This window comes from Austrofundulus limnaeus, unplaced genomic scaffold, assembly GCF_001266775.1.
Source record: "Austrofundulus limnaeus strain Quisiro unplaced genomic scaffold, Austrofundulus_limnaeus-1.0 Scaffold8, whole genome shotgun sequence".
Taxonomy (NCBI): Eukaryota; Metazoa; Chordata; class Actinopteri; order Cyprinodontiformes; family Rivulidae; genus Austrofundulus; species Austrofundulus limnaeus.
In genome coordinates this window covers 3,495,852-3,517,133 of record NW_013952410.1, presented here as the reverse complement: position 1 = coordinate 3,517,133, position 21,282 = coordinate 3,495,852, and the positions used below count along the sequence as shown (strand labels likewise).

Below are 21,282 nucleotides of genomic sequence, written 5' to 3'. Positions count from 1 at the left end.
TGCCTCAAGTGGAGGAGTTTAAGTATCTTGGGGTCTTGTTCATGAGTGAGGGAAGAATGGAGCATGAGACTGATAGAAGGACTGGTGCAGCTTCTGAAGTTTTGCAGACTCTGTACCATCTGTTGTGGTGAAGAGGGAGCTGAACTATAAGGCAAAGCTCTCTGTTTACTGATCAGGCTACGTTCCTACCCTTACCTATAGTCAGGAACTTTGGGTAGTGACCGAAAGAACGAGATTGCAGATACAAGCATTCAAAATGAGTTTTCTTCGCAGGGTAGGTTGACTTTCCCTTAGAGATAGGGTAAGAAGTTCAGTTATCCGGGAGAGACTCAGAGTAGAGCTGCTGATCCTCCACATCAAGAGGAGCGAGTTGAGGTGGTTTGGGCATCTGGTAAGGATGCCTCCTGGACTCCTCCCTAGGGCGGTGCTTCTGGCATGTCCAACTGGGAGGAGACCCCGAGGAAGACCCAGAACACGCTGGAGAGACTATATCTCTAGGCTGGCCTGGGAACGCCTTGGAGTCCTCCCAGGAGAGCTGGAAGAGGTGGCTATGGAAAAAGAGWTCTGGGCTACCCTGCTCAAGATGCTGCCCCCATGACCCGACTTCAGATAAAGTGGAAGAGGATGGTGGATGGATGGATGGATGGATGGATGGATGGATGGATGGATGGATGGATGGATGGATGGATGTTTTTCAGCTTGTATGTAATTTGGTTTACAGAGATATACACTTATAGGATGGTATTTTACTGTCTTTTGGCATCTTGCCCCTTGATCAGCTTAAATTTAATTCAAAATCTGTCAGATCTGGTTAGTATTATCAACCAACCAGATTTATCATTTCTGACACAATTTAAGAAGCCCATTTGTTTATTAGAATTCAAAAGGGCTATCGCAGTGCTTTGGCACCAAAATGCATCTCTGAACGGTTTAATTTAAAATCTACCATAATTAGACGTGAATTTCAGTGTATTTTTCTACTCTAAATGCAGATTTATTTTTTTTACGTGAAACATTTTTTTCCAAGTAAAATTTTGAATAAAATGATGCTACAATCTGCAGGGTTACACATTTCGTGTGTGTTGATTGGAGCACTTAGCTTGTCTGGAGTTTAGATGAGAAACAAATCTGAAATATTGAAATATTTCAAGTCTAATTTTTCCTGATCCTGAAACTGTGAGCAAGTTGCTCTGCAAAGTTTCTAATTCAGTAAAATATGGGGGTACTGCAACATTACTTAACATTTAAAGTGTGATTAAAATGAGCAGCTGAAAATTTGCTATAGCTGCCATAGGGTTGATAAAAAAACATCTTGAGTAATGATTTCAACAATTTGTTATTCTTATTCGATCACAAATCCAAGTGTTAGCGTATGTTGTCTTCATGTCTTAGCTCTGTTATGGACTGATACTTTGTCAAACGTCACCAGTTAAAGACTCCAGCTTCCCACCACCCTTAATGAATAATAGATAATAATTAGAAAAAGAATGGTTTTGTCTTTTTCTTTTGAAAATCGAAACAAGTCAGGTCATGAACACAGCAAAATCTGCAGCATATCAAGTTTTGAATTTTTTTTCATAATAACTTTTAAAGACAGCACAACAATACTGTAATTTTGGTTTGTTTTAATAAAACTTGATTTCTATTTATAACATATGACAAAAAAAATCCAAACTAGTCTACTTTTTCATTATCAAACAATAAAACAATCATCCTGGACAAGTGAATCATGACATCTGTACCAAGAGTATTATACTGTGCTTAGAAAGAAAGAAAAAAAAACCAGGGTGTTTGCATGAAAAATTAACATTTTTTTAGATGTTGCTGAAAAMACAGGTTGTAAAAATGAATCGTCTTCCTGCACCATTTGCCATAACATTGCCATCAATTAAACAGACCCTTGACWGAAAGTGGTTTCCCTCAATATAATACCAAATAACTATCAAAATAAATTACAGTAGTAACCAACCAATACATGCAATTTTTAATATTATAATACTTTTGTTAACACACAGATTTATTGGAGTTTTTATATTTCAAGCATACCATTTGCTGTTTTATGGACCACTCAATGTGATATTTACAACGCAGTTTAACATTYAGAAATTGCTGGTGTCATGAAAACTGTTAGGGCCTTACAGCAAATATACTTTTAATGTTTAGTGCAATCCTTAGCACAGGAACAGGAATCTGTCAGTTTTGGCACAGGTATTATCCAACATTCTTACAGGGAGCGCAGCTTTATGATTGCGCAACATGTAAACAATGCCTTGAATTTTTTTGTGTTTGTATGTCTGAGTGTTTTTCCTTCCTTAGGAATGCCAGGCRTACTGTTCTCCCGTTTTACCTCTGAGCACAATAAATGAAGTTTTACAAAAAGACTGAAAGACGACAAGGAACAATCTTCTGCACACGAAGGAGCATCAGTAATCATAAGCTGCAAGAAAGAAACAGAGGAGCAGTTAATGACATCTGCTCTTCAGCCTGAGGTCATACGGAAGAGGAGCATGCGATCCACTTCACAAAGTGCGATGAATTCCAGGTGGGTGGAATCGTGCAGACATGCAGTCATACGAGAGTGATCTTACTTTCTATTGTGAGGATGCAGGTACTTGCTGCTGTGCCCCGGCTGTTCACAGCCTTGCACATGTACTCTCCCTCGTCCTCTGGGAAGGTCTCCGGCAGGTAGAGGCAGTACGTCTCTCCTCTTTCAATATACTGATAGTCCTCACAGTCCTGGAGCATCTCTCCCTCAAACCACCAGGTCACCTCAGGCTTTGGCTCCCCGGTGATCTTCACAGTGAACCGAACTGGCTCAGAATCCACCACCGACTGATTTTTAAGCGGCTTCTTGAACCACGGAGCCCCTGAGCGWGCGTGATCTTCATCATCTTCGTAAGCTGCAGTGCCATTGATGATGCTACCCTCRTCCTCCACTTCGTCCTCCTTCTTCTGCAGGCAGACAGGATCATTTAAAACTTCTGCGTTCTTGTGTTTTAGGGAACAATCTTGTGTGATTTATTAATAAACGTTTACCTTTTGGAGAGCAGCATCGATCTCTTGCTGTTCAAACTGCATTCTCTGGAGCTTCTGCTCCTCTATCCTCCTCCGTTCTTCTTCCTCTCTGGCTTTGGCCATTTGTTGAAATCGAGCTTTCATGTCCACCTTTTGTTTGAACGGCGTCTCCTCAAGCCTCACTGGAGTTGTTACCCTTCCATCCTCATCCTCCTCCTAAAAATTACAATTATTTATATCACTCTTTGAACACAATAAAAAATTTTGCCTGTTCAGTCATGTAAAATGCATAGTGTCTTATTTACATTCATTCAGCAACTATGTAATTAAAAACTGCTCGTTCTGTCTACCAAAATAACACATCAGAGACTTTAAGGTGATCGGGCTTTCCCTCAATCATGAACCAGATCTTTCTGATGCTTCATATGAARTCATTACATCCTCCCACAGCATTTGGGTGCTCTTACCTCCTGGAACCGCTCAGCTTCTCTCTGTTTGATTTCATCATCGATGGCCTTCCTCCGCTCTCTCTCCATCTCAATCTTTTTCTGAATCTCCTCCTCCGTCAGCTGTTTGATCTTCTCAAATTTAGACTTGAGATTTTTGGCTTGAATGGAGCCAGTTTTCTTCAGTTTTGTCAGCTCTTCGTATTCTTTGCTCACAACATCTGAGCTTTCGTTTATCACCTCCTGTGAAGCATAAAATCAATTTACTTGAAACAGACAGTTTGCTTTTTTTTGAGCATGAGAATATTTGAATTGTCATGAGTAATTCAATGTTCTACAGACTGAAAGACACAGCACAAAGTTCAATTCTATCAGCACTTTGGGWATGTTTTTGATGAGATAATGACGTTATTWCTTGATATGACCACCCCCCACCCTTAAATTAGTACTTTTAAAAACTGACCTCGCCCATTTCTTGTCTAAGTTGTTCAAATTCCTGCTTCTCCTGCTCCAATTTCTTCTTACGCTCCTCCGCCTTGCGTCTCCTCTCGGCCTCCTCCTTCTCCTTTAGCAGCTCCTCAAAGTTGATCTCTAATTTTCTGGGGTGCAGAGCCTCCTGAGAATCACTCCTCATCATTTCTTCGTCATCTTCCGGCACCTAAACACAACAAGCCCCACTATATTTATAAAAATATCTGCACTTGCAAGTATTTGTCTGTTATTAAAGTTCAATACACAGTTACATACTTACCCAGCATTACAAAACACTGGAAACTCAACAAACAATAAAGCAGGACCATTCTTATTATGCGTTTAAACATAACATGCACCCAAAAACAGAAATTGACAAAGTAAATAAACTGTTCAGTGTGGATAAAAAAAATGTGCCCTATAGTTTCATAGAGTAAAACTTTATAAGCACGTGAAACTGAAAATATCTTACTGTTTCATCTCCATATGAGAACTTTTCCACATCCAGGACAGGGCTCTTAAAGAGATAATTCAAGCAGAATCAGCAGTACAGATGTACCACTTGAGCCCATTAGAATATGTAGAACATCAAAAAAATTGCAAAACCAATTAAATTTAAAAACAGATATAAAAAAACCTATTGGATTAATTTACCTTAAGCCAGGGATGGGCAACTTAAATAATGGAAGGAGCCACAATTTGTGTTGACACTACCAGAGGGCCACATGGTAGTATGTAATAAAACTGGCGTTTTAAAAATGTTACTAAACAAACGTACGGTGCTGTAACTGAACATATTTCATGCTATGTAACAGTTGTATTCTCGTTTATTAAAAATTAATTTAAAAATATTTGAAGCAAACAAAAAATAAAAAAAAACTCTTAAGCTAGTTGAAGTGCAGTGCAAACTCCTGTGTGGTTCTGGTGAAAAGTCGCTGCTGTTTGTGTACTTGTGACTTTGGTAAACTTCACTTATTTAGCTTTGTGCATCGTGTTGTAGTGTCAATTTATATTAAAATCCTTCATGGCAGACAGCGTCTCTAAGCAGACTAAACACACAGGTTTGCATTCAAATTCTGTGAACAGATAGTCAACCTCCAAAAATTAAAACAATTTTCTATTTAATTTGTATTACTTAAAAAAAGCCCTTTGAAGTTAATTATTTTTATTCTAATTTCAGCCTGGCATTGAGAGCGGGGCCAGACGGAAGTCACCATGTGGCCCACAGGCCACCAGTTGCCCCTCCCTGTCTAAGGCTAAAATAGTTTTTTTAAACTAGTAATCACCAAATCTATTTGTTATTTAGACACAGCATTCAACATGTGATGGTTATGTTTACTAGTTGTGTACTTTACACGTAAAGGTAATTGATAATCATTTTAGAGTTCAGGTATCATTCTGAGAAATCTGAGCAGCAGGAATGTTTTTGGAGCTCTGAGCACCAGTGTAGCTCTAACATGTTAGTGATCAGCCTTACGCATGCACTGCACTCTCCTGATTTTTTATTTTTATTTTTTTTGTCACTGAGTCACACTGGCTCACCATGCTTTTGCGGGCCTCAGCAAAGAGTCTCTTTTCCTCCTCCAACCTCTTCTTGGCCTCCTCCTCGGCCTTTCTCTGCTCCTCCTCACGTCTTTGTCTTTCCAGATCCTCAAAACTGACGCAAATTTTCCCCGGCTTATTTCCCTCCAGGTTCAGCAAGGCCATCAGGGCCTCATCGTCCTCGTCTACAAGCTGAGAAATATCATGTCATTAAGTTTGTTTGACAATGTTTTCATTGTATGTATACTAATTTATACTTATTTTCCACTCAAAGCTAATCAGTTTCAACAAAATTAATTTGTCAAGCTGTTCCTTTAAAGACCTTTTTGATACGCGGGTAAGACTTGATACAATCAGCACATTCTTTTCCTATGAACAGAAATCTTTCAGAACTCATTCCCAAATGTAAACTGATATATTTTAAATCTATTAATGCACAGTTTTTTTACCATGCTCTTCCTGGCTTCAGCAAAAGCTCGTCTCTCCTCTTCCATTCGCCTCTTGGCCTCCTCCTCTGCTTTTTTGCGCTCTTCTTCTACTCTTTGCCTCTCCAGCTCCTCGAAGCTCAGTCTCAGTTTTCCAGGACGAAACTCCTCTTTGTCATCCTCAGCTGGCTGAGAGCTGTCCTCATCATCTTCCTGGTAAGACACAAAAATATTGCAAATGCTAAGTTAGCTTAACACCAATTCAAATTTTAAGGAGACATTATGATGMTTTTAAATCCTTCTTTTCCACATTTAAATCATGCATTTTGGGGTTATATAAAGTGGAACTGCAATGTTTTGTTCTGAATTCCTATTTATTGTAACTCCACAAGCCCCTCTGTCACCCCTTTTTTGAGGTGTGTCGCAGATCAACTTGYTTTGAGGCTGTCTCTTTAAATCAAAACAAGACGCTTTACACCCCGCCCATCTCCAGCTTCCAGACCGGTCCATTCTAGTTTATAGAGGGGTTCGTGGCTTCATAGATGAGCAGAAAATTTTTATTTACAAAATAATTAAAAGATGTCAACAATAGAAGACTTGTCCATCCAGCCTTACATGTTGGAGCCAGAGTCTGACCCAGAGCCAGAGGAGAATGACAAAACTGTAGTTAGTAAGTCTAGACCTTATTTGGCAGTTGCATCGCCAAAACTACAACATAATAGTTCAGAAAATTAAAAAAAAATAGAGAAAACTGAATATATTGAAAAATATGACCTAAACAGAATATAAAGATAATCTAAGCCGTACAGGGAGAGACTAAATGAAACTTTTCTGAACTCCTATAGCAACTCCAAATATACAACAAAATGCATTTAACAGCTAAAAAAGTGGATTTTGCATCATATGTGTCTCTTAACATTCAATAAATAAATTCAAATTGAAGTTCATGTCAGTAAGCTAAAAAAAAGGTTGTTCCGACCAGTGACCATAAAACTCTATAACTCCTCCCTAAACATGTGAAACTAGATGTATATTTACATTAGTATATTTGTACATTTTATTATTTTCAGTCTTTATTTTACATGTAATTTACTGTATTTTACCCACGACACTTACCAAACGTGCAATATACCAAACATCATCTCTCGTTCATGCTGTACACATTCTCTTAATATTTCTATTAATTTTTTTATTGTACATTGTTTATGTGTACATAAGTGTACTTATTTTGTAATCCTGGGTGTTTATGCTTATTTTATTCTAGTGTGCTTATTTCATTCACATTTCTCTGATCTGAATGGTTGCAGCTGTGATGCCTGTAATTTCCCTCCGGGAWCAATAAAGTATTGTGATTCTGATTCTGAAAAAAATCATAGAAAGTTTTGTTTACCATTCCCTCTTTGGCCTCCTGAAAAGCCTTTTTCTCCTCTATCAGGCGTCGTTTGGCTTCTTCCTCAGCCTGCTTCTTCCTCTGCTCCTGCCTCTCCCTCTCCATCTCCTCAAAGGTCAGCTTCAGTTTTCCAGGAGCCGCAGACACCTTCTCTGTGGGCTTCTCCTCTTCATCCTAATTTATGTGAAACATTCACATTAAAATCTGCACTTACGAAAAGGAAAAAAAAAAATTAAAATGGGACACTGTACCTGCTGAACAACAGAGCGTCGCTTGGCTTCCCTGAAGGAGCGTCTGTTTTCATCATATCGTCTTTTCTTCTCCTCCTCTGCTCTCTTCATCAGTTCCTCCTCTCGGTTCTTCTCAATGTCCTCAAAGTTCATCTTGATTTTCCCAGGAGGTCGTGACGATTTCGCTGGAACCACGCGCACTAAGATTGTGTCATCGCCTTCCTAAACGATAAAACGGAGACAAAATTTGCAAACTGTTTCTAAAATCATTTGTGAGCTGTAGCCACAACAATCAGAGGATGAAGTAAAACGATTAAGTTCACTCAGGCTGCAAATTCAAATTGCGCTGAAAGATAAGGTATGTGACTCTGCAGGGCTGATGTTGACTTTTGCAGTTGATATGAGTGCCAGTTTAGGATAGCAGAGTCTAATTCAGTCACAGGAGGAAAGTCTAGAGGGTGTGGGAAACAGTTGGCAGTCATGTGCTGTCTACACCTGGCAGACCTATTCCAGTTGTTTCTAGATCCCAAAGTCRTTGCTTCACAGGAAAACTTTAATTATTACTCGATTTAATTATATATTTTTTTTCATTGGGCAATATGACTCAAAGAAACATTTAGTAAAAAAGAAGATGGTCTACTGTAGAGAAATCCTTTGAAAGCTTTAGTTAGAATCCCGTTTTTGCCTTTAAGTTAATGTGAAATTGTTACATGTTTTAATATGATGCTCCAAGCAATCCTCAGAGTAGTATGTTTTAGTTTACTTTTACAAGAAATGTTCAACTTTTTACTGCATGTTTTGTTTGTTAACAGGGGAGGAATTGTTAGAATTGTAGTGTGAAAAATTGGGCTCTGACAGTAAACCTTTTCAAAAAGCAAATTGTAATAAGGGAGTAAAAACCAAGGTCTGGTGCAAAAGTAATACAAAGTAAAAAGTTTCATTTATAAAGTTGGGTGTAGTATGTTTGTTATGCTTAATATTAGCAACACAATACTTTTTCAAAGCATTCAATTTTTAGTAATAAAACAGAATCTTATTTCCAGAAAAGTGAAATAAGTTTTGAGATTTGTGACTTTCACAAAGTTGCTCAAGATCAATGTACCAAATCATCCCTGTAATAGCAGTGTGCTGTTAAATACTTCCATTCAAGACTTTTTAATGTCATCTATGCTACACCAGAGGAGAATTAGAGCACAGAGTTAGCAGGTAATTGTCTATAATTATCTATCTAGCCCAACTTACGTAACCATTCCCAAGAACTTTACTGTCTGAGAACGTACTAAGCCTACAACTGTGCTTCTATTCTGTGTGTTTTAATTGGAAATATTTGTAGAATTTACCTGCCATCAGTTTCCAAATACACATTTACACATTGCAATGAAYGACTTWRAAAGGAAATGAACTATTTACTCTCAGTTCACAGGCTGGTCATGTCAACAATGCAACCGTATGTTGTAGACCTATATGCAGCCTCTGCCAACTGCTCCCATCTCAAGGGCCACTTAAAATAACTCATCCAAGTGGCAGCTGGAGATTACCTTAATCATTACAGACAAAAGTGTACCATATTTTTTTACCACAGATACAGCAACAAACCATCAAGACAAGATGCCTCAAWGTCAGCAGCACAAGTTCACTGACCTCAGCTGCTTTCTGAGCAAGTTCTTTCTTGATTTTGGCTTTCTCTATGTTGTCCTGGGCCTCTCTCTTTTTCCTCTCTTCTTCCATCCTCTTCCTCTCCTCCTCTTGTCKTTGTTTCTCCATTTCTGCAAACTTCCCCTTCACACTACCTGGGTATTTCACAAAGAAAAATACATAAACCAAGTTTCCCTCTTCCCCCCGTGTCTCTCTTTTTTTTTTTTTCAAACTGGCAGCATCGTTTGTATGTCTTACCTGTGATTTTGGGGACGTAAGACTTCTCCACCTTTTTCGTCTTTACATCCTCTTCCTCATCACTGGAAGCGAGTAGTTCTTTTATCTGCAGGCAGATCAAATGGAGAGTGCGGTGAGGTTAAGGTTGAGCTGGGATCATCTCCTCTGCTACTCAGGAGCCATGCTGGTCCCAGCAAGAACAGGAGCCAAATCCCCGCTAATAGCAGGACCATGTGGCCTTCAGGTGAGCTTCTGATTGGCCTACAACGTTGCTGCACAGGCAGGGGATGAGCGTAGGTGTCCGAGCCTGGCTACCAATGGCACAACATGCACACATGAAGGTTGTTGTGTCTGATTATCACTGATAATCTACTCACATAACACTGTATCACTGTTTATTTAACCACAGCCAGTCTGGAGGAAAAGCAGTTTAGTCTTGAATTCCTGATCTCGACTTTTACCCTACCCTTTGTCAAATCCTAAGCTACAGGACAAAAAATTATAATGCAAGATTTGTTTGTTATAAAGCAAAATGCTACAAAATTTACTATGAAATTGCTTTGTTTTCAAGTTTGTGTTTCACACTTTTTGTAAAAGACTGCATGATTTTTAGACAGATTTAAAAAGGCCAAAATGTTGCATAAAGCCTAATCTAGACATAAATTGTATTTCAGATAAATGCAATGCTCTGGAAATATTTACCTTTTAACTAGTCACAAATAGKTTTCAGATTGAACATATGGAAGAAAGGGCTCAAATTAATAAGAGAATGAGACTTAAAATACCTATTTTCTTAGTCTAAAGAACAACTGTCTGTGGAGTTCTTATCTGCAGTAAATTTATTGGATGAAAAGCAAAAATCCTCAGTCTTTTTTTTCCATTTTACTTAACCTCTGAACAACACCAGCAGGCTTAAGTGCCAATAAGTACAATTTTAAAACAAACCTCAAAGGTACTGTGGACAAATAAGAGTGAATGAAAGTGAGCCTCGATGGAACGTGGAGCACGATATGTTTCATCAAGCTTGTAAAGTTTAAGCATGCATGACTATGTTGGATCCAATCAGAATGGGGAGGAGTGAGTTTGAACCTTTCCTAGCTGACCATAAACCTGAAATTAACCCACAAACTTAGTGCAAGTTTCTATGAAAGTAAACTTCTACAAAAAGTGGAGTTTATAACATGCGGCATTCAAGAGAGCTACAATCCCAATGCAGAAAAATGCTCCACCCCATAAATCCAATGACTACTCTATTGCTATAGGCCCTCAAAATATGTTTTTAACAATACAACAATATGCCCTCCTCCTTATCTGACTTCATTCCTTTGGAGAACTTTGGGCCTCTTGTATAAACAGGATTTACACAGAGAAAAAAACAACACAACTCTGAGCGTCATTTGAAAGCTCAACTGGATGTTTCAGATGATAATGAAGAGTTAAATAAACTCAGAGCAGCTAGTGAAAAGAAGAATGGCTATATTTGCCAGTAATTTATTCTGGAAAGTGTAAAAATGTATATATACTCATACATTCTTCTGAAAAATACAAAAATAACTTCCTATTTTAAAACATGTGTTTCAGTAACAGTTTGAAAAAATGTAAGTATTGCTATTCCATAATAACAGCTCATTTTGATAGATTCAATTTACTTAATGATTGTGCCCACAGTTAAATAAATTTAGTGCACTAAATTGCCCTGGAATCAATTTTTAGCTGTTTTCATAACCAAAAGATTATTTTAGGTCAATCGTGCATTTGTCTCCCTCTTACCAGGCYTAATATAGTTTATATTATGGTGACAGTTTAGTGAGTCGATCAGTAAATGTCAACACAACAGTTGTTAAAATTATTTTTCCACTGAATGGCCATTATTTAAGTACACATTATTAGAAACATATATTAGAAAACTAAAATCCTCTTTCAAGGATGAAAATGTTCTCATCCTTGATAGAGAGCAACATTGGTTTAAGAGAGGAGTAAAGGAAGCTATTTTTGTGGGAAAAAATCATCCATCATTAAACAGGAGTGGAGACACTCGTGTCCAGTTGTTCCTCTCCTACAAAGCTGTTATTGCAAGTATGACTCAGCCCCCTGTGAGCAAAAGGTGTGAATCAGGGTCCCAACAATAGTCAGGTGATGGGGCACATGACCCTCTATAGAGTTAATCAAGGCCCTAATGACTTATTGTTTGTCTGATGGCCCTCTTTTGCATATGACCAACCTGTTTGTCCACCATGTGGAGGCAGTGCTTATAAGGCTGAGTTCACCTGAAACTCCTCAGACTGAAGAAGTCTCTTGGAGGAGAGGAAATGTTTCATTAAAAAAACCCGCACAGAGGACCCATTCAATTTTTTTCTTTTTGATTTTTCTACCTGGATTACTGGGATGCACCAGGGTATTAGAAAACACAAACCAGTTAATATGTTAATTGTATATGTTAATTGTATAAAGCAGTGTGACTGATATGTATGTGCATTGTATAAAAGGCTGAATTCTCACTCAAACTGGTGGCTTTGTCACCTCCATCATGCCCCATCATGCCATGCAGATCACAGTCGGAGGTTAGTAGGGTTATCTGTCTTTGACCTGCTGCTTTCTGCGGTTCCATTCTCTCTCCTTGACGTACTGGTCCTTCCTCTTCTGCTGTTCATCTCTGTTCCTCTGCCGGCTGCGCTCCTCCCTGGCCTTCTGCATGGCCTCAAATTTGCTCGTCACATCTCCTTTRTTCTTGTCTAGCTTTGGCACATAGCTTCTGGCCACGGGCTTTCTGGATCTGAGCAGTTTCTGTGGTTTAACAAAGAGAAGAATGATAAGAGATAATATTGTTCAAATTTCAAAATTAATGCCCCTTTTAAAAAACTGACTGCATTTATCTTTGCCTCACCTCTCTCTTCAGTGCCACATCAGAAATATTCTCAGTGTCATTTGCTTCAAATTCTGAATTCTCCTTCGGTGAAACTCCATTAACATCCTCTGATGTGTCATTRCTCTCCCTTCTGGTACGATTTTGCTTGTTCTCCACACCATTAACGTGTGTCTCCTCAGTCTCATCGCTTGTTTTATCCTCCACGTGGTGAGGTTCAGTGTTTTCGCTTTCTCTTCTCTCTTCAGCATCATTTTCTTCTTGCCCATATTCCTCCGTGTTTTCCTCACTGTCCTGAGCATCCAAGGCTGCAAACTGTGCCACCTCGGTCATGTTTGTGCCACAATGACAAGCTGACTCAGAGGCTCTGTTAGAATTTTGCCTGCAAACCAAAAGAGACGTGTTAGGATAAAATCAACAATGAAAATATGATCACATTAAGGAAAAACTCCCTTTAGTTTAACTGAATTACTAAAAAATAAATTCCGTAATGAAAGTAGTGTTACAAATGACTGGTGCACATTCAGTCAAAGTCATAAAAATATAGATCATTTTGCTTTTCCTGTTAGGTCTTCCTTGTGTAACCAGTCACTTTAGTACCTGCAGACCTTTGAGCAATGTGTTGATTGTGTTCTTGATTTTCAGTGCGTTGTAGTATTGTGTGCTTTTAGATTGCTGCATTTTTGCACCATTATTATGACCCCCGCACGCGAAGCCTAAGCGGGAGTCATTTGTTTTGGTACAGTTGTTTTTGTTGTTTTTTGTTTGTTTGTTTGTTTTTTTCAGTGAATTTTGGTCAACCGTAGCACAAAAACGGCTGCAACAATCAAAATGAAATTTGGCAGGATTGTAGATGAGTCCGACCTACACTGCGCCAGCCAACGGTTTTACAATAGACCCCATATTTGAGGAGGGGGCTCCATCCAAAGAGGGGGTGTCTGGACGTGCAAAAATGCTTGTAACTCAGAATCTGTTCAACATAGGAGCTTCAGATTTCTTTTGTTGTTTAGCTCTGATGAAGCTCTATCTATCAGGCCCACCAATCAGTGCCCCCACCACTCGGACCCCCCAATTTATCTGAAAAAGGGGTATCTGGACAAACAAAAATGGTTATTGCTCAAAAACTATTAAACAAAGGAGCTTCAGATTTCTTTTGTTGTTTAGCTCTGAKGRGSKRYYCTTCAGRWMMRACCCCCACCCAAACCACTGCAATTTTGGGATGCACCTAGTAGCATGACACTTATTAGGAATAATGACTTCTAAGTTCTGGTGCATTTGTGCATGCGGGGTTCATTATATTACCGCTATGCGGTATCTAGTTTTCTATGACAATTTCAAAGAATGTCGCTTCCTGTTCACAGCAACTCTATATTCCTAAAATAATACAATTTACAAAGCAAAACGGACTTGTTGACCTCAAAGTCAAAGAGGAAAAAGAGCAGTTTGGCTTCTCATTATGTCAGGAAAGTGTGCAATGGAAGCTTGCTGACCCCTATTTATAGCCCACTTAGGAGTCTAGAACATGTGATCATAGCTATTTCTGATGAGTGGAAGGCAGTTGGACAAAGATCAAGCTGGCACCCACATGTCGCCTCTACAGACCCTTGACAAAATGGCCAGGGGGCTAAGAGCAAAGTGAAAGAGAGCTGTATGAACTGTTCGTAAGCCCACACTGGGAAAAAGTTGCTGTTTGTCAGCTTCCATGAGTACTTTCACTATTCAGGTGTGATTATCATATAGTGACACAATGCTGCTAATCATTAGGTATTTCATTGTGTAACTACTGTCAACATACTGACGTGTGGCTGCAGTTGTCTCAGGTGTGTCCAATATCCAGCAGCTGAAACTCCAAAGTCTGCCAAACAGCTGTGTGCTGCAGTCTAATGTTATTACAATAAACKTGTGTTCTCATCAAGCTGAATTGTTTTGGATTGATTGAGTTTTGGAAAGCAGGATAACAGCACCTAGCATCGGTCACACAAATATCAAAGATAAGTTGCTTGTTCAAGCTGTGTTGCCACTTTCAGTCTCATTAAACAGAGATGAACCGCAGAAGACAGACAGCACAGACTGTCAAATATGGGAGCGCCTGTCATTTTCCTAAAACAAATCTGTGACAAGTGTGTTTGCTGAAGCAACAATCATCTGAATCAAAATAAAATAAAATTATCCCCATCACAACCACACACCATAAATCTGGTTTTATTTTTATTATTAGAGATTGTATTATGAAGTTAAAYGGTTAACCTGATTTTATTCATCTTCTGACATGGAAAAAGCTAGAAAACAACTATAACCAGATTTTAAATATTTAATATATGTATAAACAGAGTAAATCTGGTTTATAACTTGACTGAGACATGAAATGGTTTAATTGTAACAATACCCAATGGTTAACCTGATTTTATTCATCTTCTGACATGGAAAAAGCTAGAAAACAACTATAACCAGATTTTAAATATTTAATATATCTATAAACAGAGTAAATCTGGTTTATAACTTGACTGAGACATGAAATGGTTTAATTGTAACAATACCCAAACAAGAAAAGTGGAAAATTTATAGCTTAAAAAACCCTGCCTTAGTTAATTTTTTATCGACATAACGTTGCTTAAAAAATGTGACAAAGTGTAACAACAAACTTAATACCAACTGGTTAAACAAAGAAAAGAATAAACCTACCTTTTTACACTGTTAGCTACTAGCTTATTCATGCTAATTATCAGCTTAGGCTGTAATGTGATGTAAAAAAATACTTTACCTTTTTAGCGTGCTTCCAGTTTGGGTTTAAAAGTCCCTCTGAGGAGTGAAAACACTCTTAGAAGTCAAACTCAGAGCAGTGAATACAGTCGGTGATAAGCGTCCACTAGCTGCTTTCGACTGACCGTTGGTTTGTTGGTTGGGGGGGTCGGTGAGTTGTTCCCATAAAAGTACTGTTACTTTCATGCCGCGCGTGCCTGCAGGACTGTTCAGCTGTTGCCCTCAGCGCGCATGTGCACCGAGGCCTGTTCAGGTCATAAGTCACAAAAAATAGTTATATTAGTCTTTTTCTTTTTCTAACATGATAGCAAAACCAGCACCAAGTTATCTGTTATTGCATTCCTACTTGCTTTGTTGCAGTTTTAAAGGATTTTGTTTTTCTCAAGGGTTTTAGCAAAGTCTTGCTTGTTATTTATTTGTGAAATGTATGAACGGCTGAACTTTGAAACTTGGGCACTTGAGTTTGGTGTGAACAGAATTCTATAAAAAGACAGATATTGTTATCTCCTTGTTGGATTCCTGACTTATCAGTTGAGAGGGACACCAGCTTTCACTTTGTTGTGGCTGATTACACCCCGGCTAATGTACTGGTGCCTTTGTCCACACACAGGACTTTCTGGTCAAAACTAACAGACTAAAATCTCCTTGGTTTGAAACACAAAACCAGGCTTTCAATGTGATCACGTGCCATAAGAAACTAGAGCATCTCATATTTCAGACATCAGAGGTCATACGCACGCTTTCAGCATACTGCATCATTTGAAGGAGAATAAGAAACTGCCTATGTCACTGTACATGAGTGTAAATAGAAACTGTTCTGTGAAACTGTGTCTGATCCAATCGCTCTAACGTATACCTGCTGACTCACTGAGCAAACTGGCAGAAAAGTCACATATTCTGGGAATGTTACAGACACCTTTTGGGACATGCCACACAGTTCACTGTCCTTAAAGCAGCATTAGAAAGACTATCATAAATGTTACAGTCCAATAAAATGGTAAAAGCTACCAAATTTCAACAGTGTCCAGCAAGAGGAGTTAAGGTTTTGGGAAACCCCCAGTAGAGGGGTCAAAGCTTGAGCTGACACCCAGAAGTGCAACCTGAAACTCACTGTCATCGGAGAAGAAAGAAGTTGAAAAATAATGATGTCCCTCAAATGAAAGAGCATGAATATATTTAAGTCCATACATCAAGACTCGAGGTTCAGAAAATTTAATAAAAGTTTAAAGCAAAAATAGAGAGGATGAAAACTTTAACATGGATCAGTCCGCTAATGTAATTCAAGCTCATCCTCAAAGCAACCACAAAGCTCATTTGTTGTGTGCCATTCTTCATGTGCACTGTTCTTTGTTGTTAAACGTAAAAACCCTTATATGCTAAAAGTTCAGAATTTTTTATTTGTTTTATTTCTACCTTTGTGCAAATTAATGCATTTGGTCAGATTTTTTTTAACTCTGAATGCTGAGGCGTCTGCCCCCTTCTGGGTGTTTCAGGGCTTCAGAGACAACAAGGACACAGCCTTATAAATAGTACCACAGCTGTGGCAACTAATCACCACAGGAAGGACAGCTAACCTGAGTCAGACTGAGCTTCAGCTGCTCCATCACAGCCCTGACCACCCCCCTCTGAATATATCTATAGTGGTACAGCCCTCACCCCTGCTGAGGTGTCAGTAGACTGGCTGCAGATCAAACCTCTGCCTCTCCACATCTTTATAGAAAATACAAATATTGAACCTCATTACCAAATCAGCAAATCTCATCACACTGATTATCAACAAATCATGCAAGAGATATTCCCATTATTTGAACAACTAACCCTAAACATGCAAATTATAAACTTACCAGATTATTATATTTGTATTTTATTAGATTGTTTGTAGGCCTACATAGAAACACAAAAAGTTGCAAGTTCTGGCAATAAAACACCCGTAATGCTACAGTGACATTGTCTCTTGTCATTCTAATGGTATTTGAGCTTTAAGCTCACAGTAAAGTGTCTGTGTGGCATTTTGAAATCAGTACACATCAAGTAGTCAGAGCAACTGTTCTTGTCTTACTGCAGTTGTTATCGCTACAATGTATTTAACAAAACAACACAAAAGGAAGACTTCAAGCCTGATTTGCTGAATTAAGGAAACCCATTTATGCCACTTTGAGTAAAAAAAATCTTCAAGTTTCAAGCATCTCATAATGTTTTCTAAGCACCTTGTATTTATGACTTTATTATCTCATAATTATGAAAAGCTGTCATGTGTGTTATGACTCTAAGGGTATGTTCACACTGTGAATCATAATGCTCAGTTCTGATTTTTTGCAAAAATCAGATTTTTTTTATCGTGGATATTTACATTCTATTTTATATGGGACCTCTGTCAGACTCCAGCCATCAGACTGCCCTGTGAACCTCTCACAACATTGATGTAAGCTGCATGTGCAGAAAATGATGTGACGTCACATTCAGCTGGCTGTTTACAGGAGTAGCCTATGGATGCTACATGTTAGCCTTTTGATTCTGAAGTTGTTGTGCAATCAGAGCCAACTAAATTATCTGATATGTCTGTTTAGTTCACTGTTTACATTTTAACCATCCTCTGGTCAGCCCACTTTGCTGAAATGCAAGTTGGAGGAAATACGACATGACTGTTCAGAATGAAGTCGCTTTGAAAAACATCAGATATGTATGTATCCGATTTAGTACCGCATTCTGAAAAGGCCTGGGTTGGATTAAAAAAATGTAGGTGTTTTGTTCCAACTGTCAGGAAAAACTCCGGTATGAGTCACACAGAGGCTAAAAAATTGGATTTTGGTAACATTTTACTGCAGTGTGAGTGTAGCCTCTGTCATAATTTTGAGATAGTTTTGCATAACTTTTTTCTTCAGATTGGCAGAAATGGGCTTCCATACCACAATTTCACAGCTAATTGTGCTGAGGTCCTGTGTGTTCAAACCAGAATATCTGTGACAAAAATATCCTTTTTAATGCTTCTACCTCTTCCTCGGTTATATGCAAATTCTGAAAATACTGCTACTCGAAAGTCAGGTCAAACCTTCCATTAGGTTTAAAAGTAAATCAGTGTTTGTGATGTTATATGAAAAACAAATAGTTTATTTTCTACAGGTTGCCTCTAAGCTTATGTCAGATTATGTCAGAACTCAAACTATGGTGCCTCTTGTGAATGTCTGAAGGTTCAAAAATACAGCTTTATTTGGCCACCAATGTTTCTGTGGTTTCTTTCTTGAGCAACAGGAGAGGGTGTCATAATTTCCTACTTGCAATTCTGAGTTCTCAGCTGTCATGAGTAGAAAAAGGAACTCTACCACTGAGCAGGTGCTGGCTGCAAACAGAGCAGGCAAAAAAAGGCTGAATAAACTGGTTATCAAAATCATATAAAAAACACAAAAGTTTAAACATCCTATGCAAAAAAAATATTTTGCATCATGTAAAAAGTTTTACTTTTGTTAGTTATATCCAAAAAGAAAATGCACTACTATTTAATTTTACATGATTCTCCATCACTGGCTTGTTTATAAGATGGTTAACATGACACTGTTCATTAATCCCAAACTATTATAGACATTTTTAGTTGAAAACATGTGAAAAGCTATGTTTTAAATTATGTAGCGTAAAAGCTATTAATTTTCAAACACTGTGAAACCAATACACCAAAATCTACAATTCACATAAAATTCACACAGTATATCACAAATGTTAGAAAACATTTACTTACATGATTTGTATTAAAGTTGCATTTGATCCTTTTATATAATTACAGATGTTTATCCATTTTTGCATTGYGATTTTCAATACATGTGTTACGTGACAAATTATGCCTCATTATTTATCTTGAAAAAGAAAAGATCAGAGGGTTGAACTCTTTCTGAAATATTTTTTCCTCACTTTTCACATTGGGAAATGTGAACATATGATTAAAATGGCTAAGAGTTGATGAATAGTTCAGATAGGCCTAGCTTATTGAATTATATAATATTCACAAATAAGTTTTGTTGGAGTAACTGTGGAAGCCCATTTCTGCCACCCTGATAAAAAATAAAACTTGTATCTCATAATTATGACTTAGCTATCTCATAATTATGACTTAGCTATCTCATAATTATGAGATACTATCTCATACTAATGAGATAGCTAAGTCATAATTATGAGATGCAAGTTTTATTTATTTTTTTTATCAGGGTGGCGGAAATGGGCTTCCACAGCTAACAATGTAAGCCTACCAAAAATAAAATAAAAAACACTGAATAAAGTTCTGATGGTGGGTCTCCTTGCAAGCATGCGCACTGACTGTTGACAACTTTGGTCCCCCTCTTCCGGGAAATTCTGACATTCTCGCGATGAAATAACTGCTGTGCAGTTCAGGGGCAGGGGCCTGACGCTGGAATGCGAAACTACAAGTTATTTTGCCGAAACGAAAACATTGGTAAACATCGCCTCATTATTCCAGAATCATCACTGCTCTGCTCGGGAGTCAGCTATGGATCTCAGCGCGGGGGAGACTCTTAACACTTTGTAAGTTTTATTATGAACCCGGTTGGCTGCCTTCTTTAAGCGTAGCTAGCTGGCTTATCCATCAACAGCCAGGCTTGTGACAGCTGAGCAGTCAACATAAGGTTAGCATTAGCGAAGTTAGCCTGCTGGCAGTTCAGGACTTGAGTTAATCTTATTTGAACAGAAGTCTTGTTTAGAGGATTGTGTTGTCAAATCAGTTACAGGTGACATCAGCCAGTCTTTCAGAAATAGTAACGCTGTACTCCGATGAAGCTGCACGCACAGGTGCTGCTGTTTGAGTGATCTCCGGAAGCTAGCTGATGTTGAAAAACTAGCCTGGTAGCTAATGGTATGTGTCGTCGTTGCTTGGTGTAAAAGTATGACCAAACAAACAAGAAAGTGGCGGGCGCCTTCGCATGCTAATACGAATAAACACGAGCAAACTTAGCTGATGTTATCTTTGAGATTTGTTTATCGATCGGATATGTGCGCTTACCCAAAAAATGTTATTTACATTTATGCTTTTATGATACCTGTAAGGACACACACATTGCTGCTGTCACAGGGTGTGTTACAGAAATGTTGCAGGCCAACCCAGTCCTAGCAAACACACTGCAGACTTTTCTGTGATTTGCCAGATGTAATTGTTACTTTTGCCTTTTGTCTGCATTTCTTAAGGGATGAGCCGAGGTTGGTTATTTGAGCATTTGCAGCTTTGGGCGCTTGACACTCTATGTTGGCTCAAAGGATGGCGCAGGGAGGCTCTCAGATCGACTACCACATGCTGCAGGACCTCAAGCAGCGATTCCCAGAGATCCCTGAGGTGGTAGTGTCTCAGTACCTTATGCAGGTAAACGCATGTTGCATAATAGATTCCTGTATCTTCTAAGAAATGCTCTAAGCTGTGTAGTGTTTTGGTAAACGTTTGATTGTATAGTGAACAACATCATGGTTTATTATCACCCAGGGTTTTCTTTTTTAATTTATTTAAACAGTTCAGGCATTTATTTTGGAGAATACTACACAGAGCAAAGCAGATTTAATGGAGTAAACCATAAGCAGCTCTAGCTTTTAGAAAGGAGTTTACATCGAGCGTTGTAAAAGTTCTTATTTATTGTGCTTCATCAGATGTAAAGTTTGCATTTGTCTATAAAGGGTTTCGATTGATCACTAATCAAAATTCTGAATGCACATCTGTTTGCAACATGGCCTATATTTGCATGCAAAATTATATATATTTCTACAATGTTGTTGTCAAAAGAACCAATTAAATAATATCAAGGTGGACTAAGGAAGAAGTATGCAATAAAAAAACATAGGAAGGAAGATCCTTAGGTTTGGATGCTGATCTAGATCTTTTCCTGAGATTTCTTACTGAGATACTTTGAGTAATTGAGATTTACACCTCAGACGACTTGTCATCCCTCAAAACCTCCAAACGCCTGTGCTCTGAATGAATCTGAGACATTCAAGCCCAGGCGTTTGGAGTAGTTGCTTGCTGCAGTTAAAAGCTTTAACGATGCTGTACTCTGAACAGTTGAACAACTCGTCTCTTGTCAGAAACTAGGGAGCGTCACTTTTGGTATCAGTGCAGTTTTTCTTGTTAATATGTGTACATAATTTGCTATGATGCATGTGACGGCGCATGCACAAACACAGATTTCTGTTTGCTGTCATTGCATCTATCAGGACGAAACCGTTAGGGTGCATGTTAAACTTGTGAACTTAAAAAAGAAATAATCAAGCCCTGAAGTTATATATA

At 38.4% G+C, this 21,282-nt stretch overlaps 2 protein-coding genes across 4 annotated transcripts in view; one reads left to right on the top strand and one right to left on the bottom strand.

The window, feature by feature from the left end:
- Positions 1-1,972: 1,972 nt before the first annotated feature.
- Positions 1,973-15,259, bottom strand: nexn (nexilin (F actin binding protein)). Of its 3 annotated transcripts, XM_014000419.1 has the most exons (15): positions 15,016-15,259; positions 12,276-12,636; positions 11,978-12,175; positions 9,413-9,497; positions 9,161-9,309; positions 7,541-7,741; positions 7,290-7,463; positions 5,924-6,112; positions 5,475-5,666; positions 4,405-4,449; positions 3,925-4,119; positions 3,483-3,704; positions 3,037-3,231; positions 2,589-2,952; positions 1,973-2,437 (listed from the first exon to the last, which is right to left on the bottom strand). In XM_014000419.1, exons 2-15 carry the CDS (start codon positions 12,585-12,587, stop codon positions 2,424-2,426), a joined length of 2,535 nt encoding a protein of 844 aa, XP_013855873.1. In that variant the 5' UTR covers positions 12,588-12,636; positions 15,016-15,259; the 3' UTR covers positions 1,973-2,423. The 3 variants fall into 3 exon arrangements, with proteins under 3 accessions (XP_013855873.1, XP_013855867.1, XP_013855878.1); XM_014000413.1 differs by lacking the exon at positions 1,973-2,437 and having other exon boundaries at positions 2,554-2,952; XM_014000424.1 differs by lacking the exons at positions 1,973-2,437; positions 4,405-4,449 and having other exon boundaries at positions 2,554-2,952.
- A 4,096-nt stretch (positions 15,260-19,355) lies between these two features.
- Positions 19,356-21,282, top strand: part of tab3 (TGF-beta activated kinase 1 (MAP3K7) binding protein 3) — a 10,920-nt gene continuing 8,993 nt past the window's right edge. The window contains exons 1-2 of the mRNA XM_014000405.1: positions 19,356-19,541; positions 20,199-20,370. Of these exons, the coding sequence (XP_013855859.1) occupies positions 20,254-20,370 (117 nt within the window). The 5' untranslated portion in view covers positions 19,356-19,541; positions 20,199-20,253. The remainder of the gene's footprint in view (positions 19,542-20,198; positions 20,371-21,282) is intronic.